At 33.5% G+C, this 15,321-nt stretch overlaps 2 protein-coding genes across 3 annotated transcripts in view; one reads left to right on the forward strand and one right to left on the reverse strand.

Moving 5' to 3' along the window:
- The window catches only part of LOC149475457 (uncharacterized), a 252,747-nt gene extending 238,492 nt beyond the window's left edge, over positions 1-14,255 (forward strand). Inside the window, exon 12 of the transcript XR_016318058.1 lies at positions 13,862-14,255. The gene's annotated coding sequence lies outside the window, so the exon portion shown is untranslated. The remainder of the gene's footprint in view (positions 1-13,861) is intronic.
- LOC149475461 (uncharacterized) overlaps positions 1-15,321 on the reverse strand; it is a 67,193-nt gene that overhangs the window by 32,737 nt on the left and 19,135 nt on the right. For both annotated transcript variants that reach the window (XM_089713304.1, XM_089713303.1), the window contains exon 2: positions 12,220-13,625. In XM_089713304.1, the coding sequence (XP_089569430.1) occupies positions 12,220-13,620 (1,401 nt within the window). In that variant the 5' untranslated portion in view covers positions 13,621-13,625. The remainder of the gene's footprint in view (positions 1-12,219; positions 13,626-15,321) is intronic.

The following is a 15,321-nucleotide window of genomic DNA, read 5'->3' on the forward strand; positions in this document are numbered from 1 at the left end:
ACCTTTAGCGTCTGATCACAGCCATTTATTATCATTATTACCAATATATTAGAATTATAAACAGTAGTTATCTTCATGCTTACATCCTTTGAATATTAGTTTATTTGTCAGTATTATTTTAATGGCGCTAAGCAATCAAATATATATAAATATTAGCTACGGCGCGCGGTTTCGCTCGCTTTATGTAAAACAACAAATTATATACTACCTAAAACTAATAATATGTTAAATTTTTGAGTTTGAATATTATATAGCCTATAGCGTTTCTCGATAAATTGTCAAATACAAAAATAATTTGACTTTTTGAACATCTAATTCGTGGGATTAGCTTGTAGAAACAAACAAACTTCAGATTTATTTTATTAGTAACTATAGTTATACAGTGGGTTTTCTTATCGATAATATATCAGAGTGTACATAAACTATCGCAAGATATGTATTTATTTTACCAAACAAATAAAAAAGAGAGTGCGTGCCGAGCACACGAGTCAAAAGTGAAACTTCTTTGGCAAGATTCAAAGATGCTAAAATCGTCGCCTTACTTCATGACGTGACGGTATTGCCATGACGTGACCTTAAAACTTTACTCTCAACGCGCCTAAAGAAGTTTCACTTCAAAAATATAATTCAAAAGTACATATTATATTATGTTTGTTTTCGTATTACAAAGAGGATTTATCGTATGCTAAGTCAGTAAGTTATGCTAAGTCGAAATTTTATCGCGAATCTTTTAAACCCGGTCAAGGCTTGGTGGAAAGTTTTTATTGAAGTGAAACTTCTTTATTGGGGTTGGAAAAAAATTTAGTGTACGTAACATTTATTCGTTACGCGTGACATTTTTCCGTTATACGCGCCTTGTTTTTCTTATCCCTACCACGCGTGATTCGACGTATTTCTGTAAAGTTGCATATAGTAAATTATTTTTTGAAAAATAAGGTCATAAAGAAGTTTCACTTCTTACGTGTTTACACTAGTACATGCACACATTTTTAAGATATGCAATGTAGAGTAAACACCGGAATGAAATTTTACTTTATGAGTTAAATTTCAGTCTAATTTTTATAGTTAATTTTATTTTTTTCAGAAGATAAGATAGTTTTTTTTTTCTTCATTATCTCTTACCTTGGGAAGTCTAGAAGAGATCGCTAGTTAGCGATAAGACCGCCTACCGTGTTTCGTATGATTATAAATATTTTACCTGGTGTGGTATATTAAATTGATAAATAAATAAATAGTAGGTATGTACCTACCAATATACATAATATTATGCTTTTCTTCAAATTTATTTCAGCAGGCAAAGAAAACGGAAAATTTAAATCAAATCTGCGTAAATAACTACATGAATGAAAATTACCAGTGTACTAATCTAAGAGATAATCTATCACTCTACCAAAATTCGTACATATCTGATCAACCATTTCTTGAAAGAAGAATCAAACATACAAACACTTTCATAATAATTTTTAAACGTACACAGACTAAATAGCTCGTTATACTATACCAATGTAATTCTCATTGTAATGTTGATGTCAAAAGTTGTGTCGAAATTTGACATGTGTCAACAAATACAGTATCACAATTTACATAATAGCATAGTGCAAAATTTCTATCATATTGTGAAATAGAAGCTGCAGCCCGCGGCTTCACTCGTGGTACTTTATTAAAAGTAGCCTATGTTAGTTTACACTATGATCTATCTCTGCCAATGATATTATAAGTAACAGTAGATAGGCGGGGCGCAACTAGTATCTAATAAGATTTTATCTACTAATGTGTTCCTAACCTATCTATATATATATATATATATATATATATATATATATATATATATATATATATATATATATATATATATATATATATATATATATATATATATATATATATATATATATATATATATTATATATATCTTATATATAACATTCTCGTGTCACAATGTTAGTCTGCATACTCCTCCGAAACGGGTGGACCGATTCTCATAAAATTTTCTGTGCATATCGGGTAAGTCTGAGAATCGGCCAACATCTATTTTTCATATGTACCACGGGCGAAGCCGGGGCGGACCGCTAGTAATATATATATATATATATATATATATATATATAAAACTCAAAAGTGACTGATAAAGTGATCTATCAACGCACAGCCCAAACCACTGGACGTATCGGGCTGAAATTTGGCATGCAGGTAGATGTTAGGACGTAGGCATCCGCTAAGAAAGGATTTCCCGAAATTCTTGCGGGAACGGGGAAAAACGGTGCACGTACAAAGTCGTGGGCGGAAGCTAGTTTCTTTATAATTTTATTAAACTAGAAAAACACAGAAAAATAGCTATTAAAAACAATCATCCACTTATACTAGTTATAATAAGAAACGATTGAAAGGAAAAATCCAAGCATGGGAAATTTTAAATGATAACATGAAGTGAAACAAAGAGTCATGTTCTTTATATTGATAAGAGTAATTATATAGTCAGAGATCGATGTAAATGTAAACATCGTGGCATTAAACTGGGTTTAAAATGCGATTTATTTCATTTGAATCGTTTTAAATAGACTTAAGACTACAAGACCACAGATTACGCTAGACCGCGTATTTGTTTTCGTGAACTACTCTAAAGTTTTTTTATCAAATTAGCTTGAAATCTGTCGGAGTTTACAATATATTAAGTACACGAAAAATCGGATTAAAATTACCAATATGATCTTTACATAATATCAAAATTCATCTAAATAAAATTAACTTTAGCTTGAAATAACTTACTTTTCACATTATAAGCATATTACTTATACATTTACATTATATTTTTTTTCGTGTAAGGATTGGGACTCATATAATTAAAATTGGGTAAAGTCATGGTGCGAAGCTAGTAGTACCATATTTAGTAATAAATAAATATAATATTTATTTGCTTAAAACATGGCACATAGAGATGTCAAAATATTTCGATTGTTCATCATGTTTTGCTTAGTCTAAACTCTAAAGCATGCAAATACTGTCTCAATTTAAATTAAATACAATATTGAAATAAAATTACTTTACAATTAATTGACAAATAACATTCCACTATAATTACATTTTAGGGCTATGCATATAATTATAATAATTAACATTTATAGTCAAAAAATTATTTTATGCTATAAAAACAATTTAAGATCAACCATTTCTTCAGTTTATTTTTAAATACATTAATTTTTTGGTTTCGTATACCTTTTGGAACACGGTTAAATATTTTTATGTGCATGATAGGCCCACTTTTAGAGTAAAGCGCAGTTTTACAACGTGGCATACTAAGTTTATCAGGGTCTCTAGAGGGAATAATGCTCACGTTCGCCGCCGTAAGTTCGACTTTCAACTTTAAGACGATACACAAAAAAAAATCCACTGCTTGGCGGGCGGAGTCTAATAGCTCGCTATCACGAACGCCGGTGTGCGCGAAGTCATTCTTGCAAACTCGCCGCGCTGCCGCTGGCCGACTCGGGACAAACATGTATGGAGTCGTCATACAGTTATAATATTGTTATACATTTATTCAATTGTTGATTTATTGGTTTTATTTTCTTGCTTATAAACAAATAATCTTCTTTCCAACAACTACTTAGACATTATTAATAATTATTATTATTTCGTAATGTTTACTTTATTACAAAATAATACAGGTTATAAATAATCTTTAAAATAACAAAAAATATTGTTACTCTGAAAAAATGAAATGGTACTCAATAACGCGGACTACTGAATTGATTTAGATAGAATTTGATGCTGACGTAGATATTACATCATGCCCAGAAATGAAAGGTACTATTTCTGAAAGAAGTTATAAACCCTAATTCTTCTCAGTCAAAGTCAAGAGTGGAAGATATCACTAATACAGTAAAACTGATGCGAAACTTTGGATGTTAATTTGTATATTTTTTTGTTAGTTGTTACTTAATCACGTCAAGACTACATTACCAATTTTGATAAAATATAGCTAATTGCCTGGATTTACACATAGGATACTTTTTATCCGAACTGAACACTTCTGTGGGATAAAACAGGATTCACGATATAACCTAATTCCACGCGGGCAAAGCCGCGGTCGGAATGATATTTTTTTAAATAAAAAAATTGTTTAAAAAAAAACACAAAATATAATATTGACGCATGTATTTATTTTTTGCACTCTATTATAATTGTAATTATTCATTACAAATAATCAAAATAAAATAGCCAGAACAAAGTTAGGCCCTGGTAGGGTAGGTAGGCAGGTACAGCAATGTGAGACGAACACTGGCTTATTTATACCAATAATAATGTATTATAAACATTAAATTAAGTTTACAACAAAAATACATAATATTAGCTAATGTGAAAGCGAATCAACCAATCATCCCACAAAAATGAAATGTGCACACAAATATTCATCCAAATCGGTTCATGTCATTAGGAGGAGTGACTGCAGCGCCATCTTCCGGGCCCAATTGTGTTTCCAGATCACCCAGGAACTCAATTTAATATACTTACACAAAATTTTTCGAAATGAAAACTCACATTACTATGTAAATATGAATATAAACCTGTTTTATTACTAAGCAATTTCCCGCACAGGTGTAGTAAGTATAAATGAAATAAATATCAACATCAAATTCTTTATACAACATACTTATCTACCACCTTCTAAGAAATGTAATTCTTGAAATTATTTCGTATTTTTTTTAAATATAATACTACTCCAATGAGCTCCTGTTCCATATTATGTCCGCCATACTTCCACTAAGTTCACCATGATTTTTTATTTCTTTGCACTTTGTTGCTTTTTGCTAAAAATGGAATCATGCGATAAAACCAGTAGAACGTTGATAACATACATTTTTGACTGAATAAAGGTACTTACGAAGGAGTGGGTTCACATTGTGAACAATCAGTGGGTTTATTTTCCTTCTGGATTCCGGATTTCTGAAAAGATTATCTATGCTATAAATGAAAATATCTTACACATTCGTTATGTACTTAAAACAGGGGTACATATCAAACATCGTCTATAATACAATTATCATCAAATTTAAAATAAAACCAACTTACTTCATTAATTTGTTCCAATTGTAAGCATTCTTTTTCCTCCAACCTTTATGTTTCTTCTTCTTATTTTCTTTATTGTCCCCATTTGTCTCATTTTGTCTTATCGTGTTGTCACCCTTTTTTACGATTGCGCAAGCGACACAAGTTCCCCGTGTGACGGCCGTAGCGGGAATGACTCGTGCAGCGATCGGGGTAGGAAGGTACAGGGCGGCTCTCGCTATATTGGCTGGTCGCGCGCTAATTTCAAGTATTTCTTGTTTATTTCAAAACCATCGCATATTTCAAAATTCTAAATCGGTAGACGTATAGGTTGTATATTTTATAGTTAATATCCAAAAAGTCGTAACTTTACGTTTGTTATTTTGAAGATGCCAGAGATTATAAAAAAATAACAATGAGAACTTTGTATTTTTTTTCTATCGAGAAAATATCATGGAATCATGTTTCTAAAACGGTAGACGTATTGTGTTACTATTGAACTTTCTTGTCAAGAATTTTCATCACGACAACTTTAATAATATAAAAATTACGAAGGTTTAAAAAGGGCCGTAAATGTTAGAAAAATTAATTCATCACCTTAAGAAGAAGGCATGAAATAGCATATTTTAAAGAAGCGTTAGCCTAGGAGGTACCTAATGCTGAATATGCAGATTTTAATTCTTGTATTCTAATACATATATCAAATTCTCGTATCACGGTATTTGAAGATAACCTCCGAAACGGCTTGACCGATTTCCATAAAATTTTGCAAATACCGCAGGTCTGTCTTATCGGACATCATCTATTTTTCATATCCCTAAGTGATAAGAGTAATAACGTTTGCCGGGTCAGCTAGAAACTTTGTACAAACATGTTTACAAATTTTAAATGTACTTCTTGTTATTTAGAGACAAAGATGCAAATGTGCAATTAATTCGATTGATTAAAAACTTTATAAACATGTAAACAGATATAAAGGGGTTTTTACAACGTAATTAAAAGATATACATAGGTTATATTAATTCTTAGCCGTGTGAAGTTTGCTATGATAATCGTCCATTGTTTTCGTGATTATAGTTTTAATTACCGACGTCATTTGATAACTTCCGTTTAATTTGTCATTATTAATTTAATTATACATCGATCAGTGTTTACGTAACTAAAAAAAATGATTCCCTCCTGGTTACAGGTTACAAATACAGACATTTTTCGCACTATAAAGAAACTAAACTACGATTAAACTACCTCTAAGGTACTACAAAATTAAACAACTCATAAGTCGATACCTACTCGATAACAACTCATAATCCATACTAATATTATAAATGCGAAAGTAACTCTGTCTGTCTGTCTGTTACTCAATCACGCCTCAACTACTGAACCAATTTGCATTAAATTTGGTATAGAGATATTTTGATACCCGAGAAAGGACATAGGATAAGTTTTATCCCGGAAATCCCTCGGGAACTATGCGGGTTTTTCTTTGATTGCGCGGGCGATGCCGCGGGTGGAAAGCTAGTACATAATATATTATTTCCTAATATATTTACTTTACTTTTTGTCTATACTAATACATATTATAAAGAGGAAAGGTTTGTAATTATGTATGTATTATTATTATTTATTACTGAACCGATTACAATGAAATTTAGCACACATATAGATGGTAACTTGGATTAACACATAGGATAGGTTTTATCCCGGAAATCCCACGGGAATGGGAACTATGCGGGTTTTCCTTTGAAAACGCGGACGAAACCGCAGGCGAAAATCTAGTATAACATAAAGCTATAGATTTTGTTCGTTTGTTTGAACGCGCTTATCTCAAGAACTGGATCGATTTCAATGATTCTTTCACCTTACTATATAATCTGCTTTATATGTATATACTTCGAACGAAGCTGGATTGGGCCATTAGTTTATAAATAATACAAACAAACATACAAACATGATATAAATAATAAATAAAATAAATAAATATTTCAGGACAATTTTCACACACGGCACGTTCTGATCTGACTAAGCTTTCGCTTGTGTTATGGAAACCAGATGGCTGATAAACATACATATATATTATTATTATATTATCACTATAATATTTTCAAAATTAAACTCTATAATCGTTTCAAGATTGAACCCACAGCCTCTGTCGTAAGAAAGTGTCACCAACCACTGAGCTATCGAGTCTCCAATATCATATTTTTCAAACGTAGATATAGCAGTAACTTAACAGATTATGTAATACGTGTAAATATCTGTGTTTTATTACTGTCAGTAGACATTACACCGAGGTAGCGTCAGCAAAACCATTTAAAAATTCAATTGTGTTTTTTTGTGAGCATGTACATTTAATCGTCAAAATAGATATTTGTATGATATGTATTTAGTTTTTGATAAGTAGAGTTTTGTCATAATAGATTCCAGTTATTATGGTTCCGCCCGCGGCAGCGCGCGCGTTTTCAAAGAAAAGCCCGCATAGTTCCCGTTCCCGTGGGATTTCCGGGATAATACTAATCCTATGTATTTATCCACATTTCCCTCTATATGTGTGCTAAATTTCATTGTAATCGGTATAGCAGTATTTGCGTGAAAGAGTACAAACAAACTCACTCAGATGGTAGCTTGGATTAACACACTTGGATAAAACCTATCCTAGGTTTTATTCCAGAAATCCCACGGGAACGGGAACTATGCGGATTTTTCTTTGAACACGGGCGAAGCTACGGGCGGAAAGCTAGTGACTAATAATAGTGTTCACATTGATTACTAAAGTTAATCTTAAATAACACTGCAAACACATTTATTACCGTATTAAATATAGGTAATAAAATTAAAAACCTGTTTTGCTGACGTTACTAGAAATTGCGACGTCTACATGTTTACATACCGATATATTGCAAAATTTGACACACTACGGTTGACCCCTCGACTGTTAACAATATTATATATATATGGAATACGGTCGAAAACAAACCAGTATATGAATGAATAATTACTGTAAGTCTCGTGATTTCTTTTTCCATCTATATATCACTACATAAAAAGTACATAGTATAAAACAAAGTCGCTTTCTCTGTCCCTATATCCCTATGTATGCTTGAATCCTTAAAACTACTCAACGGATTTTGATGCTGTTTTTTAATAGATAGAGTATTTCTCGAGGCAGATTTTAGTATATAATTTATTAGGTTTTAGACAAAGCGGGTGAAACCGCGGACGGAAAGCTAGTCTGTATATCTTATATATAAAAATGAATCGCAAAATGTGTTGGTAAGCGCATAACTCGAGAACGGCTGAACCGATTTCGATAATTCTTTTTTTATTATATTCCTTGAAGTACGAGGATGGTTTTTATGTATAGAAAACGTAAATATATACCACGGGCGAAGCCGGGGCGGACCGCTAGTATTATATAAAAATGAAACCCGTTTTTATTGGTCACGGCATCACGCGTGAACGAGTGGACCGATTTCGATAATTATTTTTTTATTATATTCCTTGAAGTACGAGGAAGGTTCTTATCTAGAGAAAACGTAAATATGTACCACGGGCGAAGTCGGGGCGGACCGCTAGTAAATTATAATGCTGAAGAGCTTGTTTGAACGTGCTATTCTCAGGAACTACAGGTCCGATTTGAAAAATCATTTCAGTGTAACAGTGCATTTACATCAAACAAGTGAATGCTCATCCTAACCATCCTAACCTCACTATGTCAAATTCTTTTGATGTAAACAGGCGTAGAGCATTCTTTCGTTGTTCTTAGTGCGTTCGAAAAGATTCTATGCAATGTTCTTATACTGAACATCACTGAATACGAGTTTTCGTTTACACTAAAAGATCACGAAAGAATGCTCTTACTCTAGCTCTAGGCTCTATGTTCGTTTGATTTAAATTCACTGGTAGATATCCTGTTTAATTTCATAACTTCAACACGTTTTTTTTACTAAGTATAATATACTAAGTTATTAGATGGTGTAAAATATTATTATTTATTAGATGGTGTAATCTATACTAATATTATAAAGCTGAAGAGTTTGTTTGTTTGTTTGTTTGTTTGAACGCACTAATCTCGGGAACTACTGGTCCGATTTAAAAAATTCTTTCGGTGTTAGTAAGCTCATTTATCGAGGAAGGTTATAGGCTATATATCATCACGCTACGACCAACAGGAGCGAAGCCACGGGGGTGAAACCGCGGGGAGCAGCTAGTCTATACTAATATTATAAAGCAGCAGAGCTTGTTTGTTTGTTTGAACGCGCTAATCTCAGGAACTACTGGTCCGATTTGAAAAATTCTTTCAGTGTTAGATTTCCCATTTATCGAGGAAGGCTATAGGCTATATATCATCACGCTAAGACTAACAGGAGCGGAACAATGCTTGTGAAACCGCGGAGCACAGCTAGTAGGGGATATAACGGGTAAAGAATATTATTATGATTTCATAGACGCCATGATAACAACACGTTATAACTATTTAGTAAGTTTTTTTTTTAATAATAAATGAAAGAAATCTGACATTTAAGTACAATGAACTTTAAAAATTGCAATAGTATATCTACTGTCATTAGAATTATTGTATATTTTCCAATACGGTCGTCATTTTATCTGTCAAGGCTTTTTATAATTTCATAACAAGATTAGTATTGTATTTACGTTAGATAGTTTGTATGTTACGTTATCACGTGTGAACCGCTGTGTCGATTTTGATATAGTATCAATGTATAGATAGCTCCTTGTTTTTTGAATCAAAAATTACTTTTTGTCGTAACTGGAATTTTACTTTATATAATAAACGAAAAAAGGTCACTATACAGGGTGTCCCACTGTTGGTATACTAAGATCAAAGGAGGTTATAGTTTTGCATACGCTGAGTACGTCAAAAATACTTATAAAATTCCAGACGCATTTTTTCTTCAAATAAATGAATTCTTAAAACTCTATGTGTACACCCCTAACAAGCAACCCGCCTAACTTTGCCACCAGCTAGTGAGCTATCGTTTAAGATTATGTTTTCATAAATGAAATGCTCACATTAGAGAAGCGGTATATGCCGGCTGCGCGAAGCTAGAGAAGAAAACATGGATTTTCAGGAAAAATTTAGCAAAAAATTTTTGTCGTAATTTTTTTGTTTAAGTATTTTTTTCGTGATCAGTGTATGCAAAACTACAAGTCCCTTCGCGCTTAGTATACCAATAGTGGGACACCCTGTATATGTACTAGCTGTGCCCTGCTACCCACAGTGCTTCGCTCCTGTTGAAGCGTGATGATATATAGCCTGCCTTCCTCGATAAATGGGCTATCTAACACCGACAGAATATTTTTTCAAATCGGATAATCGGGTAATAGTTCCTGAGATTAGCGCGTTCAAACAAACAAACTCTTCAGCTTTATAAAATTAGTATAATAATTATGAACAGGTATGTATCAAAAAATACGGTGAATGACTCTTTTATAAAAACAAATTTAATTAAATTTATTCAGTGTATATTAATGACTTATTATCTTTTTTGAATTCATTATTTAATCGATATTTTTAGGATAAAACCAGTTTAATGTGCTTTGAAGTTTAATTTGATTCCAAAGTTTATTTGACTCGTTAATTTTTGATATCCATATTGGTTAGATATATTATTTTTCTACTAATATTATAAATGCGAAAGTTTGTGAGGATGTGTGTGTTTGTGTTTGTTACTCTTTCACGCAAATACTACTGAACCGATTACAATGAAACTTAGCACACATATAGAGGGTAACTTGGATTAACACATAGGATAGGTTTTATCCCGCAAATCCCACGGGAACGGGAACTATGCGGCTTTTCTTTGAAAACGCGGGCAAAGCCGCAGGCGGAAAGCTAGTACTATCATAAATCCCAGATAACGTTAAATATGTTTTCATAAGATAATTATAGTCTTCAAAATGGCGTCTTTATAACATTTGTATTAACAGAAAATCTATCAGCATTTTTATCTTTATGTCTATATCAAGCTCAAACATTAATTATTTATTCAATTAGACTTCTTCGAGAAGCACTTTGAAACGTCATTACATATTTTTAACATTTACCACCGATTCGGAAAGCAGTGACTATGGAGAAGAACCGGGAAGAAACCATACCATATAACCATAGTAGCTTTTAAAATCGTGTCAATATTACAATTTAATTTAATTTATTTTCTTTCTTTCATTTTGTATTAGCTGTATAGCATATAAGCATTGTATTAGCTTCAACTCTAAATCAAACAACCGTTGTTCTACCTCTAATTAAAAAAAAACACGAACAATTAAAAAAGGCAATCAATATATGATTCATCCACGGCCTCACATACCTACTCGATTTTGACATTTAATCACATGACCTTTCTAAAACTTCAATTATTTTTATTACACCATGCTTTAGAGAGGTCAAAAGTTTACCTATAACGAATATAATAGCTGATTAAGTGTTAACAATAGTTTATTTTGCGAACGGTCAAAACATTTATGTGAAAACCATGGTCTTAGCGTGGTGATATAATATAGCGTATTATAGCCTTCCTCGATAAATGGGCTATCTAACATCGAAAGAATTTTTCAAATCAGACCTGTAGTTTCTGAGATTAGCGGGTTTAAACAAACAAGCAAACTCTTCAGCTTTATAAGTATAGATAGATATTATCTAATCGATAAATTGTGCGTATCTAATGTAAAAGGTTCGCGTTAAGCAGCGGTCTGCGCGGTCAATTTGATGATGGGTTACACGCGGTCAAAATTCTAGAGGTCAAGTGTGGCGAAATTAAAAAAAACCCGTTTTTATTGGACATGTATGCAAATAATAGACGTTTTTTATTATGGAAATGTACTGAAATGTTCTAGCACGTTTCTGGGGTCGGTAAAAGGTATTTTCCTAATTTATTTTAATTAATTAATTTATGTACATTATATAGGATAGTAGAAATTGTATTTTTGTGACAAAAAGTATTATATCCTTTTTTAACTACTCATGCCAATATCTACCACCTTTTAATTATATTTACATTTAAATGCAAAAATATACTCATTGAATACTGCAAAGTCTGCCCGCAACTAGTCATTTTGTATTCGCTTTGTAAGCATTTGTTTTACTATAACATGTTTTTCATAAAAAATATATTTCTTATACAAAATAGCGTATACTAGAAATTAAACTATCCTTACCTTAGTTCTAGCCTGCAGCAGATTAGCCCCATTGCCGCTCACAACACCATTGTTGCACTGTGCTTTCGGCACGCAGATGTATCCCTGGCCAGCACACGTTTGCTGAAAGTCACCGGTCTCCTGCACATTACCACTGCCTTGGAACAGCTCATCGATATTCTGTTGAGTTTGTTGTTGCTGGTCGAAGTCGAATTCGGATTTCTGTGTGTTTAGTACGTTTACTCCAGGAGTTCCCGCGAACGGACGGGGAGAGGATCCCGTGTAACCACCGCCGTTAGCAAAGGAGCCTTGAGATCCGTAGCTCGAACTGCTCTGGGATTCAAAACTGTTGCCGCTTTGCGAGCCGTAGCTGCTGCCACTTTGCGAGCCGTAGCTGCTTCCACTCTGGGATCCGTAACTGCTTCCAGACTGAGAACCGAAGCTGTTTGATGCGCCCTGGGCACCAAAGCCGCTCTGTCCGCCCTGAGCAGCAAATCCGTTTTGTGCACCCTGTGCAGCAAATCCGTTTTGTGCACCCTGTGCAGCAAATCCGTTTTGTGCACCCTGTGCAGCAAATCCATTCTGACCAGCCTGTGCACCGAAACCATTTGATCCACTTTGTGCGCCAAAGCTGGATAAACCGCTTTGAGAAGCGAAGTTAGCTCCTCCGAAGTTCGAGTTTGCGCCTTGAGCGAACGCATTTTGTCCCAAACCACCCTGTCCCTTGAAACCACCGTTAAGGAACGGATTCTTTGACAAATCAAGGTCTCCCTTCGAACTGTATGACGATTCGAAAGAAGATGATTGGAAAGAAGATCCGGGTTTACCGCCTTGTCCAGCGAACCCTGCGTTTGCGAATTCACCGTTTAGGTATGGGTTGCCAGCGAGGTTCAAAGATGCATCGAGACCTGCATTGCCAGCAGCACCTCCGGTCGTATAGCTTGAGCTTTGTTTGCTGAATTTCTGGAAATTACCGCCCGTTTTGAACGGTGAGTCTTGGCCCATCCACCAGAAGGGGTTGGCAAGCGCTCCAGCGGCTAAGAAATTAAATTCGTTGTTGACATCAGCTGCTTCAGCGGCTTTGAACGCGTCTGTGTTTCCGTATCTTTGGATGACCTGGCCATCTTTTACTTTGACGCCAGCGCAGCCTTTTTCGCTCGAGCAGCCTTCGAAAGACTGTTGAGTGTGTACTTCAGATCCTGGAATCGCTTGAAGCGCTGCCAATACTTCTTTAGGCGAGTTAATTTTAAGCGGGCCACATGTTGAGCAGCGCTCTACTCGTGTGCTTGGTTCGGATTCTTCAGCCTCGACTATTGGTTCTTTGGTTTGGGGTAATTCTTTGACATCTTCGATATTTTCTGGGTGTGCTTGGGCGCCTATAAGCAGGCATATGACCACCACTGTTTGAAGTAGTGGCTTCATTTTATCTGTGAACAATAGAAATTTATATTAATTTCATTTGGACATTGAGATTAATTCTATTTCAGTATACTAGATATTTTTGTGAAATAATTTGCGTAAGATTTATTTAAGTTATTGTAATGTACATTTCTTATTTAAATTTTCTTTTTTGAGTTTGAAAATCTATTTCTCGCAATTATAATTCAGAATGTGATAAACGCGTAGTCACATAGTTAATATACTTAATATTATAAATTATAAGTAGAGCCATTTTAATAGGCAACATTTGACAGTTCAACAAAATTCAACAACGTAACCTAGTAACGACTACATAGAATAACATGATATTTCGTTTTGTTAGAACTGCACATTTGCTTAACTTTTTTCAATTACGATTACATATTTATTATAATAATGACCGATATAAGTAATTTTAGGATTTGATTTTACTGATAAACCATTCTAAACATAATAAACAATTTCTGATTTAAAGAACTGACGTCGCTACAATTTTGTGTCAAGAAACCTTTTTTCTTTTTAAATACCAGAGACGTTACTCTAAAAATCGAAATCTGACATCTAGAATCGAATGCATTGATTACTTGGGAATAAAAATTATCATAAATTATTGACATGTGTTTCAAGTTCGATTGACTAATGTTTCAAGTCCGTATCGATTAATTCACTTTAATCGATGTTTTTATGCAGGTTACCACCCTATGAAGATAAAATTGATAGACGTCAAATGTTGCCTATTAAATTGGCTCCACTATATAATATGTATTTTTTATTTGAAATTGTATCCTTTTGTTAATTCAAAAAGCCATAAATATTTTTTATTGATTCAAAATCAAAGTTTATAGTTTTATGATCGTGAAAAAACCTACATGCCATTAATAAACCGCCATTAATAAAATATTCAGATTTAATCAAATAAACAAACAGCTATCCTTATTCATTAACATATTAATATATGTATAAATTTAATTATATTTAGGGCCGATTTTTCAATGCTTGGATAAAACTTATCCGTCCAATAAAGTGTTACACGATAATATTAAAATGTCAAGTAAACTGTCAAATACGGGCAATTAGAATACGTTTTTAAAATGGTAGTTTTATACATTATTCGACGAATAAGTTTTATCCAAGCATTGAAAAATCGGCCCTTAGTGAATAAATGGTAATATTCGCGACCGGTTAATTAAATAAACAAATTAAACATACTGCTTTTATCTAAATTCTACTATCAAATATAATTAATGATTATAGCTTTTGGAACAAGTTATTATATGTATACATACTATATTATTCTACTTTGTTAACTTTACTACCGATACTCGATAAAGGACTATCTAATAGTGAAATAATTTTTCGAATCGGACATGTTCATAAGATTAGCGCGTTCAAACAAACAAACTCTTCAGCTACATCCATCTTCGACAGCCGGTAACAGCCTCACAAAGGTAACTTTGTGAGTGCTCATGGGCGGTGGTGTCACCTCATTAGGTGATCCACCTGCTCAGTTACCTGCTCTCATATTTAAAAAAAAGCTATACAGGGTGTCCCACTATTGGTATAGGTACTAAGCGCGAAGGGACTTGTAGTTTTGCATACACTGTTCCCGTAAAAAATACTTAAACAACAAAATTAAGTCAAAAAATTTTTGCTAAATTTTTCCTGAAAATCCATGTTTTCTTCTCTAGCTTCGAGCAGCCGGCA

Source organism: Colias philodice, chromosome 30 (genome assembly GCF_061535455.1).
Source record: "Colias philodice isolate Cphi_HAF_F1 chromosome 30, ilColPhil1 Martin Lab GWU primary, whole genome shotgun sequence".
NCBI classification, from domain to species: Eukaryota; Metazoa; Arthropoda; class Insecta; order Lepidoptera; family Pieridae; genus Colias; species Colias philodice.